Below are 20,399 nucleotides of genomic sequence, written 5' to 3'. Positions count from 1 at the left end.
TTGACAGGAGACGACAGCAAAAGGCGTTACAAATTGCCGGGCGGGGCGTGGCAGTGGGCAATGGGCATAGTTTTTGGCCAACCTTCAGACCTGTAATGAATGGCAGTGTATGAGCGATAACCAAGCACACGGAGAAAAGTGTCCTGTAGGTTTACTAAAATCCTGAAATTATATTTCCTACAGAACCAGCAGTTAGAATTCAAATCACTTAAATGATTAATGGTTTAAGCTTAATCCAAGTACTAACATTAATACTTTTCACCCTTTCTCATATCTAAAATATATTTATAATTAAGGTCAAATTTCGTTTTTCTAGTTATTTTTTAAGTGTTTTTCCGGTGGCTTTCGAATCGACTTTTATGGCTCATAACCCACTGCACTGAAATCGGTGAATGGCGGCGAATTTGTGCTTCCCGATTTATCATCTGCAAGGACGCAACTTTATTTGCCTCCGTTGACGTTGGCCGCCCAATTAATTGGGCAATAAAATGCAAAAACCAAAACAAATTAAATGAGGGTAAAAAGTTGGCACTGCCAAAATATTTGCCGTGGTTAAACCCACTGTCTGGTGACACTTCGATTCGCAGAGAGCAACGCCGAAAGGGAAAGAAATTCATAAATAAACATTTGCCCGGTGCAAATAGCGACTTTTTTGAACGGAGCCATTAGAAAGTGGCGCTTGTCGCTTGGTGGAGGGGGGTGGGAGGTGTTGCAAGTGGGTGGTTTTTGGGCACCTGGGTGGTGTGGGAGGTGTCAAGGGCGCGATAGCTCTTTGACAGCCGGGAAAGCGGATATGGAGTGAACGACAGGTTTTCCCCCAACTCTTCCGCTTGGACTTTCGTGTTTATGCAAAATTTAATTTGAAGCTTTTTCTCAAATATTAGCAGCGAAAAATGCTGCAGTGTTTTGTAGGAAAAACGGAAACGAAAAAACGCCACAAAGTCCGTAAAATTAAATACTTTAGCTACTTTTAGCCGTCACTTGATGGACGAAATAAGAACTTATTCTCACACATTACCACTTTTTTACGCCCAAGTGGAATTATAAACAAAAACATTGCTTAACTTTTTTTTTGCAAAAACAACATTTTTAAAGTCAATAATGGAAAAAAGATAATTTAATTTGCCACTAGTTTGTTATACTATACTGCGTTCAAAAAGAACTTTTACATTTCAAATCCGTTAACGTTTTTACATCTATTCTTACTTTACATTGTTAACTAAATGTAAAATGACTGATGTTATCGATTACTTAGGAAATTCAAATGTTTAAGCTTAGCGCGGTGAATCGGTATTTTTTAGGCAGTTCGTGTTCCGCCAAAACATATGGGCTTCACTTCGGTTCACCGTCTGGTTACACTGAAAGTTCTAACTGTGCTTGTGTGCGTGCGACGTCGGTTTTTTCGTCGTCGCGACTTTTTTTAAATAAACTGGAGGCATTCGCAAATAATTTAAGCCTAATTGATCAGGAATTTGTGCATAATGTCGGTTGTGATATCGAGCTCTTTGTAAAAAAGCGCTTGAATAGTGGGTAAGAATACAATTGCACCAAAAAGAATGAACGAATTAGAACTTTTTGCCACGAGAATATCAAGTGCGTAGGTGTGTTTGTGTGTGTGTTGGTGTTTGTGCATGTGTGTGTGTGTGTCTGTTGTGGTCTTTGAATATGCGAGTGAGGGAGTAGGAAGTATTCCCCCTTCATTGCTCCAAAAACAACAAATACGGGGAATAAGAAGGAGAGAGAGAGATAGAGAATAACTTGTAACAAAGTACCGTTACAACAATGTTAATACGGAAATGTGCAACTGAAAAACAAAAACAACAACAGCAACGAGAAGTAGTACGAGTTTTGTGGGCCTTTCGTGCAGATACTACCAGTTTTTCCCCCCCTCCCCCTCCGTTTTCTGCACAATTCGAGTTTTCCCAGCTGCGCCACAGCAACAACAACCACAACAACGAGAGCAAATGCGATTTTTCCGCATTGCAGTTGCGCCAACTAACACCGATATTTTTTTGGGGCTTCGTGCCTTTGCGCTCTTCTTGCATTCAGCCCGCGTTTAATAAACAATTAAGCGTCGAGCAATAAACAACACCGCAAGCCGCGCATAGAAACTTTAGCTTTTTCAAAATATTACACCATCCGCTTACATAATATAGTTTACAAGTCGTGCTTCGCCTTTCCGTTTTGTTTTGCTTGTTCGCCTTCTTCTTGAGGTCGTTTCTTCTGCTTCCTCTTCTACGTGAGAATTCCCAACAACCTGTTAGAAGATTCGGTCCCATTGGGCGCTTTTCTAGCTGCGTTTATGCGGGGCTATAATCCAGATCAATGTTACTATGTTGTGAAAAAAAGGTGAAAAGGGATTTGAAATCAATCAGGATAATAAATGTTTTATGTCAACATTCTGGTAGTAAACAATTTAACCTTTAAGAAGGTGTTTAGCAATTCGTAAGAGGAAATGATTCATTTTTATCATAACTGCCTAGTATCTACACGCAACTGTGCTTGAAGTTCTGTTTTGCTTGGTCTTATCTGAAATTCGCCCAATTAACGTTAATGGAATTCCCGCATAAACGCATACAGTCAAAGAATTTACGTTGATCGATGGTTTATTCACCCTCTTGGTCGCTTTCTTTCGCAGCGTTCTGCTCTTTCCACCTGTGGGCAACTACCGCCGTTATCTCATCCACCAAACATGTGAGACATACCGCCAGCAGTACGATCTGTTCACCTTCTCAGTGGGCCAAGGGGCGCAACGCCGCACCGTCCTCTGCTTTCGCAACCAGCTTCTGGATCCCAGCGGCTTTGAGAAGTGAGCAACACATATGGTAGATTATCCATAGTTTTAGTAACTAATGCACAATTAACAGTCGCAAGCAGCAGCAGCAGAGGGAGAAGGATAGAGAGCGGGAGGCAGCGAGAAGCTGGCGGAGCAACAACAATTCGCACTATCACACGAACGGCAGAAGCAGCAGCGCCAGCAGAAGAAACGCCACGGAGCTCTGTAAGATGGGCGTTAAGAAGCATATCAGCGAAACTCCATGTGAGTAAGGGGTCCACAGTGAGATGGCCATATAAACAAAGGCAATACTCTGTTGTTTAATGATTTATATTTTGGCGTGAAGCGTTGCGGCTCTTCATTTAGCAAGCAGCCATAAATTTAAGTGTTTGCAAATACGCAAAAAGACGCCAAACAAAGAAATCAAAAATGTTAATGAAAACCAGGGATCGCGACGAATATGAAAATACCCAGTAATACTTAAAATTAAGTCACATATGTATGTATGTAATTTGCCCAAGTTGTTAAATGTTTCTGTTCTATTAATTTAATATCTACATACTTGATTGAACATTGAACAGTTTTAATAGATACCCTGCAAATTGGCGCATTAATGAGCTTTCCAATCAGAAGTAATGGCTGATTTCCAGCCAAGTGTATAGATAACACGTATATCAACCAAAAATAACCAGATGTGCCAGCTGAGCGACGCCGACAGCGACGTCGGCAGCGCCGTGGCCGTTCATTCAAGGTCGCCCTCTTTCTCGAGCGGATTTTTTGGTGATGTTGCATCACAGCTCACCACCTCACTTCACCTCACTTGGCTACACGCAGGTAGACGCTCAGCTGGTCGACCGCTGCGCACGCTCACTAGCTCTGGACCGCCCCCGCAGACCCCCCTTGCACCCAGGGGATCCACCTGCCAAGTTCGTGTTGACATTCACGAAAATCGAGTATAGAGCGGATCGTGAAAAATTGGGTCGACATAAGTGAATTTTGTTTTTAATTTATTTTATGCCGAATCCGTTGCTTCACCTTAGTCTCTATTTTTTTGTTTTGGTTTGTTTTTTGTGCATTTGCCAACTATTGTTGCTAATCGTCTGCCTGCCTCTCTCATTTGGCGATCTATCTGCTTTTATGCTTTTGTATACACGAGAAGTATCTTAAACAGATGGTATCTGACGTCTCTTTCTTAAAGTATCTCATTGATGGCATTTTCTGTATCTGTATCTTGCAGTAAGCAAATCGAACTCGGTGGATTTATACAGGCCGCCAGCACTGAGGAACAACAATAGCAATAACAACAACAGCAGCAGCGAGGAAGGAGCTGCAGCAAACGAATCTATAACAACTCCATTAGCTGCAGGAACAGCAACCCCTGCATCTACGAGTCCTACCTCGAAAGAATCCCCGAACAGGTAGGAATAGATCAGGAATCAGGAATAGATCATAAACTGTGTATATACCTTTGACGAAACTGCTTCGTTAATATTCTGTCGTGAGCTAATCGGTTATCTGTTTTCTTTCGCCGCCATTTATTGTTACCTCTGTTTTGATCCGCTCCTTCGCAGAGAGCAGCAAGCGGACGCCTCAGCAGCAGCAGCGACCCGACGTGAACGCCGTCCCGATCGAGCGGTTTATGTGCCAAGGGCACGTCGCAGTCAAACTACACCACCGACTACAACAACAACGGCGACAGCGACAGCGGTTGCAACAACACCACCAGCAGCAACAGCAGCAGTCGCAGCAGCAATTACAACAGCGCCGGAATCCCCGCCAGTTGCAGATACACAACCGAGCAAAGCGGACGACGCCAACGGTCAGCCGCCGTCCAAATCGAAGAAAACCAAATCGCATCGGGAGCGCAGAGAACGCGGAAAGAAATCAACAGCTCTATCTACAACAACAACGGCCGATAACGCCACTGTGCTCGTTATATCAACATCTGAGAACGATACTCAATCCAACGAAGAACGCCGACCGGCAAAGCCAGCGGACTGTGATAAGGAGGTGGGTGTACGCAAACGGGACGAGAACTAATCTAAGTGCCACTAAAACCTTACGAGTTAGTAAAAAGTGTAGAGCAGTTAGCATTTTGTGAATGGAATAGCCTTCGAAGTGATACTCTATTTCCAAACTTATATTAACACTGACCTTGCCTTTCTAATGCACAGATCATGAGCGGCGCCCAGCGTACAAAGCCAGGCAATGGCAACAAATCAGCCAGCAATGGCAAAAACCAGCCATCGCCTCCACTGCGCATCGAGGATGTGGTGGCGGCCACAAGCACCAATGGCGAGGAGCCGGCCAAATGTGATAACGATGTGCGCGAGTTGCAGCGAGCCTCTAAGGTAAGTTATGCCACAATAAATGCCCGAAAGGATTTAACTTACTTTGAAACGATTGCAGGAAATCAATCGCAGCAATCGACGCATCATGAAACAAACCTTTAACTCAGATGTGCTGGAGATTCCGGAGAAAATAGAGACATCGGCCACTAAGGCCATCCCATCCCCGCAAGCATCAGCCACAGTAAAACCACCTGCAGATAGCACCACCGAAGATGACGACGAGGAGGACGAGGACGACTGGGAGAAGATGTTCGACGAGAGCGGCGACTGTCTGGATCCCAAGATACTCCAGGAACTGAGTGAATCTGTGGGCAAGTGCAAAATAGAGCTGCCCAAAATGGACTATACGGTGAGTAGCTATTTCTTTTTAACAAGCATCATAACAGCAAACACTGTATTCTGCAATCGGCACAGGTCTTTCACATTAAACAGCAACTGCTCAACGAAGAGGAATTTCCCCACGTTCTGGAGGTGTCCAATTTCCCCGTTGAGTTCAAAACTCCCGACCTGCTCATGCTTTTCGCCCAGTACAGGGGCAGTGGCTTCGACATCAAGTGGGTGGACGATACCCATGCCCTGGCTGTGTTTAGCAGTTCCCGTATTGGTGAGTGGCTATTCAATTCAACCGGAGATTGGTTTTGTAATGAAAATGAACGTTTCTTCCACAGCTGCTGAAGTGCTGACGATGGGGCATCCGTTTGTCAAGTTGAAGCCACTTGCAGAGGCCACTCTGGAGTCACGACTGAAGGCGAAGAAGGCCGGTGCGGTATCGCTGCAGCCGTATCGCCAGCGTCCGGAAACCTGCACGGCCTTGGCCCGGCGACTGGTATCGGGTGCACTGGGAGTCAAACTGCCCACGGCGCCGCAAGAACGGGAGAACGAGAGACGGGTGCTACGTGAAGCCAAAGGTGAGTGCGAGCTCTGTTATTAAACTGGGTCAAGGACATTCCTCCTTCGTCTTATATTAATCTAATACCTAATCTTCTTATTCAGAACGCAAACTGTTAGCTGCCAAACAGCGGGACGAAGTCTGGGAGAGCTAGACCTCAGCCCGGAAGAAGGCCAGGTGCATTTTTCTCACCCCATCTGCAATAAGTGCTGTAGCAACCACAACATGAAGATCAACAAAAACAACAACTACAAACACTACCATTAACTCCCACAAAAAAAATTCTCAATCAAAGCTAACAAAGTAGATGAGTAATTCGCATGCTAAGCAATGTACTTTTAATGTTCGCTTTTTGTGAAATTAACACAGACTTTTTGCTCAATTTGTTGTAGTTTTTAGAGGATGCATAATACGGATGCAATGCATATTATATCATCTAGACCGTAAGAGAGAAATATCTATATTTATTGGTCGTAGCAATTAAACATGCAGAGAGACATATGTACGTGTTGTTTTAACTCCAGCCGTAAACCTTAATTTTTAAGCGCGAGCAATTTATATATTGATATATATATTTTAATAAAGTTTATAGAGTAAGTAAAAGTTAATCGACAAAGTGGTGTTTTTATTAAAAACTTGGGTAGAACATATTTTTGGGTAATACTTTTTAATTCGACAATACAACGCATATAAATTTATTTTTTTAATTACGATTATGATTCAAATGAAAATTTAAATATTGTGCGAAAATTTAATTCATGTTGGCAATGCTGAACTTTAGCATTGGTGTCAGATCATCATCGAGGTATTTTTGCGTGCTACGGCCACACTAATGCCGGCAGAACACTTTGTTATTAAAACAAAAAGAGTTAATTATAGCGCTTAAAAGGTATCAGCTGTGCGTGTGTGTGGGTGCTCAGTGCAAGTTTACTTGGCCTGCAACTGAAACTGAATATTAAAACGAAAGTTAGGCAATCGCATAGGCACTGGAATTGTAGTAGTTCTGAAAACTATTTGTTTAAGTCAGTTAAGTTACACGCTGACAACTATAAAATATATTAGCAGTAAAGTAAATGAAATTGATAAGCTTATCTTTTCGGAAGCGCAGCAACAATAAGCGCGTTCTACGCAAATCAATTGAAGTTCTGGCCGTTGAAATAGTTGCTTTTTTGACTGCGTGGCTACAAGTTGTGGGCGTGTTCGAATTTCGGGTAGGTGCGTACAGTGGACACCGGCTTGCACGGACTGAAAAGGGATTTAGTGCCTGAAAGAAATATCTTCTCTTTGTAATCAGTGTCTGCAAGATTGGCAAGCTAGCTAAATTATATCTTTACTCTTTAAAAATGGTATACATTGATTAATTAAATGATTAGGATTATATAGATTGGTGACCACTGTACTGGGGTTTATTATAAATATAAAGAGGCGGCAATAATTGTAAGGGTTGCGTGTCATAAACACCGTATTAACCGAATCCAATAGCTATATACATACGTGGATCTCGTTTCAGCCCAGTCATGTCCAAGTACTTATCACTCCTACTGCTATCCGTGGCACTTGCTGGAGCTGCTAAGCCGGAAGATAGTGAATCGTGCTATTCCTTCGCCGGCGGCTCCGTTTATCCCGACCAGCCGAAGGGCGACCATCAGCTGCAGTACACCAAGGCACTCAGTAAGTTCCATAGATACGCATACAAACCGGGATTAGCATTACTAAGTCGCTGTTACCTTCAATTCCGCAGTCTCCAAGCCAGCTCCCCAGTTCGAGGGCACCGCCGTAGTTAATAAGGAGATTGTGAAGCTATCGCTATCCCAGTATCTGGGAAAGTATGTGGTACTACTCTTCTATCCACTAGACTTGTAAGTACATCCATTTAGTATGAAATTCAATAAGTAAGTTGTACTTATCATTGTATCATTTCAGCACCTTTGTCTGTCCAACGGAGATCATAGCCTTCTCCGACCGCATCGCCGAGTTCAAGAAGATCAAGACCGAGGTGATTGGCGTCAGCGTGGACTCGCACTTCACCCACTTGGCCTGGATCAACACGCCGCGCAAGGAGGGCGGTCTGGGCAACGTGAAGATCCCATTGCTCTCCGATCTGACGCACAAGATCAGCAAGGACTACGGCGTCTACCTGGAGTCCAGCGGTCATGCCCTGCGTGGCCTCTTCATCATCGATCAAACCGGAGTGCTGCGACAGATCACCATGAATGATCTGCCCGTGGGACGCTCTGTAGATGAGACTATTCGCCTGGTCCAGGCCTTCCAGTACACTGATACCCACGGGGAGGTGTGCCCAGCAGGTTGGCGGCCAGGTGCCGATACGGTTAGTTAGTAAAATGTGTGCCCAAAGTAAGCCTTACTGAAATTACTCCTCTTACTGCTACAGATCGTTCCCAATCCGGAGGAGAAAACAAAGTACTTTGCCAAGAACAACTAGGGAGAGATAGATGCACATTCCTTTAGCAGCCCAGCCCAGTTACATTCCTAATGTTCACGACTGAGTCCACGACCCAAACGAACAATCGCGAGAGTCCTCTGTACAGAAAGTCCATATACGCAATGCCACCGATTGCAAATGGTTCGCATTTGTTTTGTACAAAATATAGTTTGTTTATTTTACAGCATAACTGAGAGATAAATAAATTGATGAAGTACATGTGAAAGTGATGCAAATTGCGCGGCGCCACAGCAGCGGCACCAAAAAGGACAAGATTGAATCGATTTCAAAATGCCTTGAAGGCTGGCTCACGAGGCCATAATAATGGGTAACAATTCGATTGCAATTAGTTTCATACAAAAATATATGTTATATGTAATTGGTAATAGGTAATAGTAAATTAGTTAGGTACGCCATGGTTGCAGTTAAGTAATCCTGTGCTCCGACCTCTGGGTACAACAAAGCTAGGTATGTCGAGGTATATAAATCTGGGAAACGGGGCGGGGCGACGACAATAACAACTAGGACGTCATAAGGCACTCGTTCTCGTCTGATTCTTTGTGTGTAGTCTGTTTTTTGTTTTGTGCGTTGTCAGTATGTGCTACATTGTGGTGTGCTTTAAATGCCAAAAACCGAGGTCCATAAAAAAACGAAGGTGCAACTGCGGTTCACATCGAAATAATGCGTGAGATTCCTTTTGCTTTGGAGATTCCATATCGATCAAAGCGTTGCACTGTTCAGATTCCCGGAAACGTTAATCAAATAAGGGGATACAAAATTCTTATAGCTATGACGATGCAACACGTCGAACCAAAAAGCAGTCGGCGATAATAATGTCTGGGCGTTTGTTCCTTTATAATTCGATCCATTGACGGCTTACTGCTCGTAGTAAACCACGTCCTGGAACAAACAGAACATAAATTAGCACAGATCAAAGTAGGGCAATGAGTATATTTCAGTGGCAAATGTTATATTTCACTTTATGACGTATGAGCTATCTGCCTTGTGTTGAGTTTGACTGTTGATATACGCAAAATTGATATACTCACAATCAAAAATAGCGCTGCGAATATAAGCGCCTTCATGCGAACATCCAGATTCAGCGGGAAGGTGATGCTGAAGTAATCCGCATCGGTGAACAGCTCCCTTCCCAGTCCGGACCATTGTTTGCTGATTTTTCCGATCTCCTCGTTGTTCGCGCTCAATACCTGTACGAGTAAAGGGGTGAGAGATGTTTGCGTTTCGCATTAATCGGTACGCAGTTCGCGGCATCGCAGTTAATTGACTCGCTCTGGACAGTCAGGCATGTCGAGCCATGACGTCACTGGCTCGGACTGCAGTTTCTGTACTTTTATCCGCGCACAGCAGCGGTCAGCAAAAGGGCTGTTGTGTCTACAAATACGCTTGCTTACTGGAGCCATAAAAAGTATAAATGGATTGAGGTTTCAACTATTGTACAAAGCATATATCTAATATCTATAATTGAAAATGTAAACTGGTGTGGGTGCTATTCATCGCTTTTGTGATTAATAATCCTGAATGAGGCCAGAGCCACAGATACAGCCACTTATAATTGTTCAATAATTAAGAGAGCAATTAATTGGATTCCTGTTGCTGTTCATTTAAGAATCGCATAGAACTTCGAGCGAGCTAAACAGTTAACTGATAAAGCCCATCTGCGCTGCTACGACTTTATATGCTAATCCGCTGACCGCTGCTGTGTGTGTATACACTTGTTTGAGCAGGGGAATCGAGATCTAGAGCCATGAATAACCACTTGTTGGCTGCGCACTGACCTTGAAGTTGGTATCACTGAAGCACTTGCAGGGACAGAGGGGTCCCTCGATCTGCAGGACGGTGTCGCCGAATGTGTTCTTGATGTTGAACTTGGGCCGCATGAATGTGCAGACCTGCTCCACGCTTCCGATCACCTGGCCGGGTGGCGCCGACACCTCCACGGCGTTCATGCAGCTGGGAAAGCAGCAGAGGAGGTCGCACTTGAAGGGCCGGTACAGGTGGAGCACCTCGTTCTGGAAATTGTCCAGGATCTTCATCTCGAAGGGACGCGAACGGCCGAGCATGTTGCGGGTACAGCAATCGCTCTCCTCGAAGGCGAAGTACACATTCTGGCCCAGTGAGTTCTTCACCTTGAAGCGGTTCTTCGTCTCGAAGCCGGTGAGCAGCTCCAGTTTCTCGATCTTCTGCGACACGAGCAGCTGGTCCAGGGCGGTCAGGTATTCCAATCCCTGCGGACAGTTGGGCATGCCCACGGGTATCGACATCCAGTTTTCTGCAATGGGGCGTTGTTCCGGATTAGCTCTCTATGTATTTATATATTTATATATACACTTATATGTATATGTAAAATGTGCTTCCTATATCTATGCATCGGAAAGGGAAATTAGCATAGCTACCATGGCGGTCAGTTGATTAGGGGCACTGATAGTAGTTTTCAGCTTAGGCATTTATTTATTTTCCTGATCTTATTTTAAAATACTTTTATTTCACAAACTTTTGTTCCTTTCATTTATTGGTATTATTTGTTTTAAACCACTTGTAAGCCACTTTATTGATGCACAATATCTGCTTGCTATTGCCGTGCCCGCTGCTGTATTCAACGCCAAGAAAGTGGCGACGGCAATTCCGCCTTTTGCACACGCCCACTTGCCCACACAGACGCGCGCATCCCACTACGTCCATTTGAGCGTTGGAATTCAACAGTGGGACTAATCCATATATGTCCATCACTACGCACCAGCTCCGTTGGCATTGATTCCGGCATTCGCCGCCTGCGGCTGAAGGACCACTGCGCCATTCTCGTCCTGCGGTGCATTCTGCGGGAGCACCTTGTACTCGCTCATCTGCATCATTGTTATTCCTAGCAATTATATTCGAATCGGATTCTTGAACAGTTCACAAAACACTGAATGCAGTGTGACCGCGTTGGGAACGCCGAAAAATGCTGTCCAATGCATCTGCGAAAAATACTGCCATCTAACACATTTCGGTATTTATTCGAATACAAATTAACACTGTGTTAATTTAAATTCTTCTGAATGTTTTTCTGAATTAATTCGTATTTTCTGTAGAATATAATTTATTACGAATAAATATTCTTTTAACTAACGGTTTACTTTAGCTAGCCTCTGTATGTCCACAGAAATTAGAGTTTCTTTGTGCCAGTTGGTATATTTGTGCCTGCCACCTACGGTAACACTGCGGCTATGATTGGATGATAAGGGAGCCATAAAAGCCTGGACACAAAAGCCCCGAAAAATGCTGCTTGGCAGCCGAATCTCCAGTCGAAATGAGCGAATCTCTTGATAAGACCACCAGCCCAAGCTCGGCCAGTTCCAGGGCCACGCCCCCGGGGGCGGAGGATCCGGATGAGGGCCACGACGTGAGCGACACCTTCTACACCAGCCAACGCAAGAAGGGCAGCCACGTATTTCGGGTGCGCCTGGACGCCACGGGATTCACCCTGCAGCGGGAGTCGCCGGGCGGCAGCATTGTCAAGGAGCAGCATGTCCGTATCTCGGATATTGTGGGTGCCCGCTGTATGCGGCCCAAGAAGAGCCGGCGCCTGGCGATGTCGGGAGCCTGTGCGTGCAGCTCCGGTAACCCCAATTCGCCGGCCATCTCGGCGTCCGGGGATCATCATCGCACTGCCAACACCCCAAGCAAGTGCAGCACCAATAGCCGCGAGAATCTACCATCGGATGCCGGTGATGCCAGCGCTTTCCTCTACGTGTTTGCCTACGTTTTGAAGAAGAGGAGCCTGCGGTCGGAGTTGCACAGGGAGCGAACGGTGCTCACGCTGCGATTCAGGTCGTTCGACACCTTCGAGGACAACATGAGGGAGGCGGATCGATGGTACAGGTCCCTCCGTTGGCAGCTGCATCGCACGCTGGAGGAGATCTTTGTGGCACCGACGGCGGATGAGCGACGTCGTCGAGTGCTGGTGCTGCTGAATCCCAAGTCCGGTTCCGGTGATGCGCGTGAGGTGTTCAACATGCACGTAACGCCGGTGCTCAACGAGGCCGAGGTGCCCTATGACCTGTATGTAACCAAGCATTCCAACTTCGCCATCGAGTTCTTGAGCACCAGATGCCTGGACGCCTGGTGCTGTGTGGTGGCTGTCGGCGGAGACGGTCTCTTCCACGAGATTGTCAATGGACTGCTGCAGCGCCAAGACTGGGCCCACGTCCTGCCTCATCTCGCACTGGGAATCATTCCTTGCGGCTCCGGAAACGGATTGGCCCGGTCCATTGCCCACTGTTACAAGTATGTTACCTTTGTTTGATGTTTCATTTGATAGAACACTATACTTCGTTACTTTCTCAAGTTTATAGACAACTTTTTCAGGTGGCTCATCACATTTCGCGTAAAACAATCCTTTCTTAGTCTAGACTTGCACTTTTCCAGAAAATAGATTTCCTTTATGGTTTTCCTATCATTAAATTACAGTCTGAGCATAGGAAATAATAGTAGTCTTATCGTGTCAAATGGTTTTATGGTTCTTCAAGTGGGGATATCCCCGAAAAAACTTTCCATATCAATTCAGCACAATCTTTAGCTAATTGCCCCAATTTTGTTCAAAATTTACTGGCATATCATTGTAATTAGAAATCTTAATTGTATGGCCATATTTCCGATTGCTTAATGCTCATTTATAGCTTAACATCCCGTTGAAAGGGTATTTTTAACCGGTGATTGATAGAAAAGAATGTTTATAAACTGTTAAACAATATTCAGTTGTCTCGTCTATTCTATCCGATCTATTGCTCGTAATCAGATAATCCGGCTTGACTTGAAACCTATTCACTTGAAACCTCTCTCCTTAGCGAACCATACTTCAGCAAGCCAGTGCTAGGAGCTGCTCTGACCGTAATTAGTGGACGCAGTTCACCCATGGACGTGGTTCGCGTGCAGCTGCAGAGTCGCTCCCTCTACTCCTTCCTATCCATCGGCTGGGGTCTGATCTCGGACGTGGACATCGAGAGCGAGCGCATCCGACTGCTGGGCTACCAGCGCTTCACCGTATGGACCCTGTACCGTCTGGTGAATCTGCGCACCTACAATGGCCGGATCAGCTATCTCCTCACGGACCATCAGGTTTCCTCAACCCAGAGCGCTACCGGCTATGCTGCTCAGCGGAGAATGCAGAACAGCCGGAGCTGCAACACGCACATCGACAGGCTAAATGGGCCGGCGCCCAACTATCATTCCAGTGCCGAGTACCTGCCACAGGAGTTTGCGGACGTGATCTCCCTGGAGACGTCCATCAATCAGTCGTTCCGCTCGAGGTGCGACAGCTGGTTGTCCGGGGGATCGCGGCGCAGCTTTTACTATTCCATATCGGAGAGCATCTACCACAGTCTGGCGGATGAGAGTGAGTTCGCTGGCCTGTCGGCCGCCGCGCTAGAAAACAGGCAGCAGAACTACGGTCCGGCGAGCGAGCTGCCAGATCTGGACGAGCCCCTGCCCGAGGATCAGGGTTGGCTAGTGGAAGAGGGCGAGTTTGTCATGATGCACGCCGTGTATCAAACCCATTTGGGCATTGACTGCCACTTTGCGCCGAAGGCCCAACTAAACGACGGCACCATCTACCTGATCCTCATACGCGCCGGCATCAGCCGCCCGCAACTGCTGAGCTTCCTCTACAACATGAGCTCCGGCACCCACTTGCCGGAGGCACACAACGACCACGTGAAGGTGCTGCCAGTGCGAGCCTTCCGCCTGGAGCCACACGACAATCACGGCATCATCACGGTCGACGGAGAGCGCGTCGAGTTCGGGCCACTCCAAGCTGAGGTCCTGCCGGGCATAGCTCGCGTCATGGTGCCCAAGTAGGAGTGCAGGCCGCTCTCCCAGAGGCTGGAGCTTACTGAAAAACCATCAAGCAATCAAAATCTCAATTTAGGAATCTCTGCATTTGTAGCTAATACTTAGGGTCCCAGGTGGCCGATATGAGAGAGTTGTGCATTCTTCGTATTTTGTATTATTTGTGGCTTGCTTCTGCCAACCAATCATGTATTGTTAACATTTTGAACACAATTACAGCTATTTACGAAATATTTAACATGTTTGTATATAAAACGTGTGCCATATTAAGTGCACGTGAATCTTTGAATATATTTTTAGCTCGGCTGCTTAAAATAGTGATGCCGTCTTATTTATTTTATTCTTTTTTTGAAAAATGTAAGGACATGAAATATATATTCAAACTGTTTAAAGATGATTACAAATAAATCTATATGAGTTCAGAATTCTTAGAAAGTAAATGTTCAAAGGACTAAATCACTTTTTTAAAGAAGAAAAGTTAGGGAAATAATTCCATTATAGAATCAAATCTTTGAGCTTAAAATAAAAAATATAAGAATCAACATAAAGTTTTTAATGTTTTCTCCCAATCATTACCTAATCTTACGATTTAGTTTAATTTTGTCCAATATAAAATAAAATTTAAGCTTTTTTTAAATGTAACGGTTCCCACCAATAACGGTACCATTGCGGTATTTTACATATGCAACTAGTATTTTTGTGGAACGTGAATAACAGCTTTTAACAAAGTTCAGCCGGTCACACTGGTCAGAAAAAAAGAAAAAACAAATCCGTTTCGTTTGTGAAAAAACATTTCCGAGGAAAAATAAACAGCACGGCTTGCATTTCGCCCAGTGTCAGCACATTCCGATTGCAGTTCGCGACTCTCCAGCACGGAAACCCACTGTACATTCCGCTCAGGAAACGCTTCGAGCTCTGCAATATGTCGTCCGAAGAGCTGGCGCCAATTAACGAGCAGGACTTCAAGGATCTCAAGGAGCGCATGAAATTGATTGTGGACGCGGATCCAAAGCAGTATCATAATGACTTTTCACTGCGCCGCTATCTGCGCGCCTTCAAGACCACAGATGACGCATTTCAGGTGAGCCATACGCAAATAAAGCCCTATATATCAGTACCATTAGAAAACCTCCCAAGAACCGCAGCTTTGAATACCCTTTCACAAGGTCTCGAACTAATTTCCACCTTCATTAGCACCTCTGAGCTCTGATTTAATATGCAATAACAAGCCTAATTCCTTTTATGGTTATAAATCCATGGGCAGCTTATGATATCATCATCCATATCGTGCTCCACATGAAATTCAATTACTTCGAAGATTATTTGTAAAATTATATGAATAAAACCTATTAGAGCTCTGGCTTAAGGATAGAAACTTCGGATCCTTGACCCTTATATGAACAGCATTTTTCCACTTCAGGCCATTCTGAAGACCAACAAGTGGCGCGAAACGTACGGCGTGGACAAGCTGGCCGAGATGGACCGCAGCCAGCTGGAGAAGAAGGCCCGCCTGCTGCGCCACCGCGACTGCGTCGGTCGTCCGGTGATCTACATTCCGGCCAAGAACCACAGCTCGGAGCGGGACATCGACGAGCTGACGCGCTTCATCGTCTACAACCTGGAGGAGGCGTGCAAGAAGTGCTTCGAGGAGGTCACCGACCGCCTGTGCATTGTCTTCGATCTGGCCGAGTTCAGCACCAGTTGCATGGACTACCAGCTGGTGCAGAATCTCATCTGGCTGCTGGGCAAGCACTTTCCGGAGCGCCTGGGCGTTTGTCTGATCATCAACTCGCCCGGACTGTTCTCCACAATTTGGCCGGCCATTCGCGTGCTGTTGGACGACAATACCGCCAAGAAGGTGAAGTTTGTGGCTGACGAGGTCGAGCTGTGCCAGTACCTCATCCCGGACATCCTGCCAACGGACATGTAAGGCTTCCGCCTCGAATTCAGCATGCGACGAAGCTTCTGCTTGGCGTAGACATATCTCCAAAGAGAACCGAAACCAGTACCTAAGTTTGCAAGGAGGCTTCTGAGAGCTTTTATCCAGTACAGTACTCTATCTGTAAATCGATGTGTTTAACAAGTTGATTGTAAAATGTATTCTATTGGACACAACTATTAGTACAATGCTAACTATTTTAGATAAAGGTTTATCTTGTATGTGTAGTATCTATATACCTGAATTCGTACCTATATATATATACATAATGTATATGCAAGTGTCTATGTGTACAGCAAATAAAGTTGTTAAAAAAAAAAGCCTCGCCAAGATAAGATCAGTGTTGGCGGCACACGTGAGTAATCGTGTCGATAGTGCTCTAATTTTAGAGGACTTATCGCCACCAATGATAAGAATCATAATTCTGAACGATTCGTGGTGCTAGGCCTTATCAACTGATTGTTTTGGTTTTGATGATTTGAAATTTGCGCCGTCTAGAGTTGCCACTGCGAGGGGAATCAGTAAAGGGATATTTATGTGTTAGCCAACACTCTTACTGACCAATGCAATTATATCAGCAATCAGCTTAACCATTTAACAGCACTTATTTACTACATTCTAGTATTTTAATGTTTATAAGTTCAAAATGTGTACCCTGCAATCTGCTTACTTATTCATACAATTAGCTTGTCCTTTTAGCTAGTTTCTAGCTATTTTCGAGCCAGCTTACTTGCAGCTGGCGGGAGCAGGTGGCAACCCTGGATAACCAGTTGTGTTATCATTTGCAGGCGAAACAAAAACAAAAGTCGAGCACTTGATAAGGAAATCTGAATCGCGCACTATGAGACCCCGCCGGAATAACAATAACAATAGCACTAACCAGAGCATTAGCGAAATGGATAAGTCGCCCCGTCAGTTCGGCGCAACAGCGTCCCAAAGCCAGTGATCGAAGAAGCGTGCGCTGGGAAACATGTCAGCGCCTCCAAACGTAGCAGCAAAGCCAGCAGGAGCACCCAAGGATCGTCCATCTGCGGAGTGCTCGAGACCAGGACAACGCGCCTTCATACTCGCCCTGGACGTGGGCACCACCTGTGTGCGGAGCTTCGTACTGGACGAAGAATGTGTGGTCCGGGGATCGGCGGTGGATGCTGTAAGTGATTCGATCTTCAAGTGATCTTCAACCTCGGTGCAAAGTTAATTAAGCAAAACCTTTACGACCTTTGGCGCAATTAGGTGGAGCTACTGAACCCGCAGCCGGGCTATTTCGAAATCGAGCCCGAGAGCTTGTGGCGCAAAATCGTTAGCGTTATAACGCAGGCGGTGAAAAGTGAGTATCGGGTGTATTAAAAACCACCAACAGGTTTACTGCATGGTTCAATATATTAATAAAAAGCTTATGTGAGAGCCACTTAAAAACTATATAAGGTAAACCTGAATTTGGATACCTTTGGTATTATTTATTTATAATTATTGAATTTCCTAGTGCAGCTCGATTCTGAATATGAAGATGTTTACACTTGATACCAATTGCAGATGCCCAGCTGACACCCACGGACATCACCTGCCTGACCATCTCCACGCAGCGGTGCACCTTCCTCACGTGGGATCATCGCACTGGCGAGTACTACCACAATTTCATCACCTGGAAGGACCTGCGCGCCGACGAGCTGGTCGAACAGTGGAACACCAGCTGGACAAAGAGCTCCATGAACTGGATGTCGTATGCCCTGTTCCTGCTCACCCGCCAGTCACGATTCCTCGCCGGCAGCGTCCTTAAGCTGATGAATGGCCAGGTCACACCAAGGCTGCTCTTCGAGATAATGCACAATAAGAAGTTAAAGCAGGCGCTGATGCAGAAGAAGGCACGTGTGGAGCTGCTGGATTCGTGGATCCTGCACAAGCTCAGAACTGGCAGTAGTCGCGATAAGGATGTGGAGCACATAACCGATGTAACCTCGAGCACCGCGACGGGATTGTACGATCCCTTTACGCTCAGCTGGTCGCCGCTTATAAGTTGGTTGTTCGGCATTAATGTGAGTGGATTATATTCCCCTTAAAGCTTGGTTTTTACACATTTCACTCCATTGCAGTCCAAGATCCTGCCGCGTGTGGTGGACAACGGCTACAAGGGCTTCGGGCATGTGCATCCCACTGCCTTTGGTCCGGAGTGGGCCAACACACAGATACCGATTGCTGCCTCCCTGAGTGACCAAACGGCTGCCATTTGGGGCTCCCAGTGTTTCCAGAAGAACGACGTCAAGGTCACTATGGGTACTGGTGCATTTCTCAATTTGGTCACGGGCGATCGCTGTCAAGCTGCCATCTCCGGCATGTATCCACTGGTGGCATGGCAGTTCAAGAAACCAACGAGACAACAGGGAGCCGTCTACTGCATTGAGGGAGCATCCCATGACTTTGGCACCGTGGTCACTTGGGCGCAATCGTGCGAGCTCTTCGACAGTCCAGCGAATACCTCAGATATTGCTCAGTCTGTCCCAGACACGAACGATGTGTTCTTTATGCCCGCTTTCAGTGGCCTGGGGGTACGTTTGTCAAGCACTTGCAACTGTTTCCAGATTAGCTAATCCCCATCTTATCTTCGACAGCCGCCGGTTAACGATTATCGGTCAGCAAGTGGCTTTATTGGACTCAGTCCGTCCACCACCAAGGCCCACATGGTGCGGGCTTTGCTCGAAAGCATAGTCTTTCGTCTGGTGCAGCTGATCGAGGCCGCTGAAGATGAAACCTCTCAAAAGCTTCATATGATTAGGTATTTCTAAACTTCTTTGATATCTCAACCGATTTTATATTGAGCCTGCATTCACATATTTCAGGGTTGACGGCGGTGTCTCCCGCAACGACTTCGTCTGCCAATTCCTGGCGGATCTCAGCCGACTGAGAGTGGAGCGGGCGGAGAATGCGGAGAGCAGCATCATGGGCGCCACCTTCATGGCGGGCATCAACCACGGAATCTGGCGCGATGTGGAGGATCTCAAACGTTTCCGGCAAGTGGAGCGGGTCTTTGAACCGCGTCCCAAGGAGTACGAAACCATTGCCAGCCGGATGGACAAATGGAGCCGGACAATTGCTCGGTTCAGTGACTGGTATTAGACTAAAATCTTCTTGTTTGTCTTTGTTTTTGTTATTTATTAGTCACTTAAAAGAATAGGTAGCGGTAAAATAAAATGCTGAATTTTTCATATTTATGCGCTGGAGAATGTAATCTAATTTTAGGAATAATTAATTTCAAACATATATTTAGCAATAATCCGCTTCCCGCCGATAGCCGATAAGCGGTGTGACTGTTATCGCTAACGATAGCAAGTGTGGTGACACTGTTTCTTTGGTTTAGCACGCTGCATGTTTGTTTTGATTTTGTTGCCGCAGAAATCGCATTAAAATGGCAAAGACCAAGAAAAATGTGAGGGCCAAGGCGAAAAGCGTGGTGGGAGCGGCCAAACAGAAGGCGCAGGACATGCAGGGGAAGCTGCGCCAGGAACGCCTCCTTCACAAGACACTCACGCCCAAGAAGACGACCACCAAGAAGGAGAAATCCGAGGCGAAGCACAAGAAACTGCTCAAACGATTCGCCGAAACGCGCAAGGAACGCAAGGAGGACCAGGCGCGCAAGAATCGCGAGAAGACCAAGGTCATTGGCGATCTAAAACCACTCCGGGATGCCCTGCCCTCGCTGCAGGACATCTACAAACTGGTGAAAAGCAAGCAGAAGGATAGTTCGGAACAGGCAGCGCTCACAGAACCAGAGATTCCACTGAGTGCCAACGAGAAGATTCGGAAAAAGCGCACAGACATGGTCAACAGCGTGAAGTCCTTCGAGAAGCTCATCAAGGACAAGAACTTCAAGAAGAATCCCCGCGAAGTCATTGCCTCCCATGTGCGCAACAAGTACCAGGCGATGGAGGAGGACGACGATGAATAGAAGCCTTCAATCACTTTATTTTAAGCCATTACTTTTAAGTACACAAACAAAACAAAGATTGTAAAGAACTATATGACGACGAAAATATGATACCAGAAAGTCATCGTTAAGTGCCTCAAAAAATAAAAACCAAATTTATGCTTCGAAACTATAAGAATTATCATTAATTTCGATACTGAACTTAAAAAACGTTAATTGTAAATAAACTTTCACAGAA

At 45.7% G+C, this 20,399-nt stretch overlaps 7 protein-coding genes across 9 annotated transcripts; 6 read left to right on the top strand and 1 right to left on the bottom strand.

Annotated features, from left to right (window-relative positions):
- The first annotated feature begins 1,366 nt into the window (after positions 1-1,366).
- LOC6533446 (uncharacterized protein DDB_G0290587) lies at positions 1,367-6,517 on the top strand. The gene is made up of 10 exons (XM_002094121.2): positions 1,367-1,530; positions 2,639-2,809; positions 2,868-3,040; positions 4,014-4,194; positions 4,348-4,786; positions 4,951-5,127; positions 5,186-5,476; positions 5,542-5,731; positions 5,796-6,035; positions 6,121-6,517. Exons 3-10 carry the CDS (start codon positions 3,007-3,009, stop codon positions 6,168-6,170), a joined length of 1,602 nt encoding a protein of 533 aa, XP_002094157.2. The 5' UTR covers positions 1,367-1,530; positions 2,639-2,809; positions 2,868-3,006; the 3' UTR covers positions 6,171-6,517.
- Positions 6,518-6,813: 296 nt separating this feature from the next.
- On the top strand, positions 6,814-8,649 carry LOC6533445 (peroxiredoxin-2). 3 transcript variants are annotated; one of them, XM_015194539.2, is made up of 5 exons: positions 6,814-6,905; positions 7,527-7,687; positions 7,758-7,875; positions 7,940-8,345; positions 8,409-8,649. In XM_015194539.2, exons 2-5 carry the CDS (start codon positions 7,534-7,536, stop codon positions 8,457-8,459), a joined length of 729 nt encoding a protein of 242 aa, XP_015050025.1. In that variant the 5' UTR covers positions 6,814-6,905; positions 7,527-7,533; the 3' UTR covers positions 8,460-8,649. The 3 variants fall into 3 exon arrangements, with proteins under 3 accessions (XP_015050025.1, XP_015050024.1, XP_002094156.1); XM_015194538.2 differs by lacking the exon at positions 6,814-6,905 and adding an exon at positions 7,030-7,227; XM_002094120.4 differs by lacking the exon at positions 6,814-6,905 and adding an exon at positions 7,053-7,231.
- LOC6533444 (phospholipid scramblase 1) lies at positions 8,612-11,397 on the bottom strand. Its single transcript, XM_002094119.3, has 4 exons — positions 11,215-11,397; positions 10,256-10,749; positions 9,509-9,667; positions 8,612-9,359 (listed from the first exon to the last, which is right to left on the bottom strand). The coding sequence occupies exons 1-4, from the start codon at positions 11,327-11,329 to the stop codon at positions 9,336-9,338; spliced, it is 792 nt and encodes a 263-aa protein (XP_002094155.1). The 5' UTR covers positions 11,330-11,397; the 3' UTR covers positions 8,612-9,335.
- A 260-nt stretch (positions 11,398-11,657) lies between these two features.
- On the top strand, positions 11,658-14,743 carry LOC6533443 (sphingosine kinase 2). Its single transcript, XM_002094118.4, has 2 exons — positions 11,658-12,743; positions 13,304-14,743. Exons 1-2 carry the CDS (start codon positions 11,767-11,769, stop codon positions 14,310-14,312), a joined length of 1,986 nt encoding a protein of 661 aa, XP_002094154.1. The 5' UTR covers positions 11,658-11,766; the 3' UTR covers positions 14,313-14,743.
- A 290-nt stretch (positions 14,744-15,033) lies between these two features.
- On the top strand, positions 15,034-16,418 carry LOC6533442 (CRAL-TRIO domain-containing protein C3H8.02). Its single transcript, XM_002094117.4, has 2 exons — positions 15,034-15,384; positions 15,724-16,418. The coding sequence occupies exons 1-2, from the start codon at positions 15,226-15,228 to the stop codon at positions 16,231-16,233; spliced, it is 669 nt and encodes a 222-aa protein (XP_002094153.1). The 5' UTR covers positions 15,034-15,225; the 3' UTR covers positions 16,234-16,418.
- Positions 16,419-17,008: 590 nt separating this feature from the next.
- Positions 17,009-19,446, top strand: LOC6533441 (putative glycerol kinase 5). Its single transcript, XM_002094116.4, has 6 exons — positions 17,009-17,392; positions 17,476-17,569; positions 17,776-18,275; positions 18,333-18,785; positions 18,849-19,012; positions 19,077-19,446. Exons 1-6 carry the CDS (start codon positions 17,213-17,215, stop codon positions 19,351-19,353), a joined length of 1,668 nt encoding a protein of 555 aa, XP_002094152.2. The 5' UTR covers positions 17,009-17,212; the 3' UTR covers positions 19,354-19,446.
- Positions 19,447-19,571: 125 nt separating this feature from the next.
- Positions 19,572-20,345, top strand: LOC6533440 (protein FAM207A). Its single transcript, XM_002094115.4, has one exon. The coding sequence runs from the start codon at positions 19,643-19,645 to the stop codon at positions 20,180-20,182; it is 540 nt and encodes a 179-aa protein (XP_002094151.1). The 5' UTR covers positions 19,572-19,642; the 3' UTR covers positions 20,183-20,345.
- The last annotated feature ends 54 nt before the right edge of the window (positions 20,346-20,399 follow it).

The sequence above is a fragment of the Drosophila yakuba genome, chromosome 3L (genome assembly GCF_016746365.2).
Source record: "Drosophila yakuba strain Tai18E2 chromosome 3L, Prin_Dyak_Tai18E2_2.1, whole genome shotgun sequence".
Lineage (NCBI taxonomy): Eukaryota > Metazoa > Arthropoda > Insecta > Diptera > Drosophilidae > Drosophila > Drosophila yakuba.
Note: the sequence above shows the minus strand (reverse complement) of the source record. Positions and strands in the feature narration are given on the sequence as shown.

Bases quoted from the DNA above. Each gene is read 5' to 3' on its own strand.
- LOC6533446 (XM_002094121.2), top strand. From the start codon at position 3,007: ATGGGCGTTAAGAAGCATATCAGCGAAACTCCAT. The intron at 4,787-4,950 runs GTGGGTGTACGC...TCTAATGCACAG, and splicing joins CAGCGGACTGTGATAAGGAG to ATCATGAGCGGCGCCCAGCG. The intron at 5,732-5,795 runs GTGAGTGGCTAT...TTTCTTCCACAG, and splicing joins GTTTAGCAGTTCCCGTATTG to CTGCTGAAGTGCTGACGATG.
- LOC6533445 (XM_015194539.2), top strand. From the start codon at position 7,534: ATGTCCAAGTACTTATCACTCCTACTGCTATCCGTGGCACTTGCTGGA. The intron at 7,688-7,757 runs GTAAGTTCCATA...TCAATTCCGCAG, and splicing joins GCAGTACACCAAGGCACTCA to TCTCCAAGCCAGCTCCCCAG. The intron at 8,346-8,408 runs GTTAGTTAGTAA...TTACTGCTACAG, and splicing joins GGCGGCCAGGTGCCGATACG to ATCGTTCCCAATCCGGAGGA.
- LOC6533444 (XM_002094119.3), bottom strand. From the start codon at position 11,329: ATGATGCAGATGAGCGAGTACAAGGTGCTCCCGCAGAATGCACCGCAG. The intron at 9,668-10,255 runs GTCAGTGCGCAG...TTACTCGTACAG, and splicing joins TCAGTGATACCAACTTCAAG to GTATTGAGCGCGAACAACGA. The intron at 9,360-9,508 runs GTGAGTATATCA...TGTTTGTTCCAG, and splicing joins TCGCAGCGCTATTTTTGATT to GACGTGGTTTACTACGAGCA.
- LOC6533443 (XM_002094118.4), top strand. From the start codon at position 11,767: ATGAGCGAATCTCTTGATAAGACCACCAGCCCAAGCTCGGCCAGTTCC. The intron at 12,744-13,303 runs GTATGTTACCTT...CTCTCTCCTTAG, and splicing joins TCCATTGCCCACTGTTACAA to CGAACCATACTTCAGCAAGC.
- LOC6533442 (XM_002094117.4), top strand. From the start codon at position 15,226: ATGTCGTCCGAAGAGCTGGCGCCAATTAACGAGCAGGACTTCAAGGAT. The intron at 15,385-15,723 runs GTGAGCCATACG...TTTCCACTTCAG, and splicing joins CCACAGATGACGCATTTCAG to GCCATTCTGAAGACCAACAA.
- LOC6533441 (XM_002094116.4), top strand. From the start codon at position 17,213: ATGTCAGCGCCTCCAAACGTAGCAGCAAAGCCAGCAGGAGCACCCAAG. The intron at 17,393-17,475 runs GTAAGTGATTCG...TGGCGCAATTAG, and splicing joins GGGGATCGGCGGTGGATGCT to GTGGAGCTACTGAACCCGCA. The intron at 19,013-19,076 runs GTATTTCTAAAC...CACATATTTCAG, and splicing joins CAAAAGCTTCATATGATTAG to GGTTGACGGCGGTGTCTCCC.
- LOC6533440 (XM_002094115.4), top strand. From the start codon at position 19,643: ATGGCAAAGACCAAGAAAAATGTGAGGGCCAAGGCGAAAAGCGTGGTG.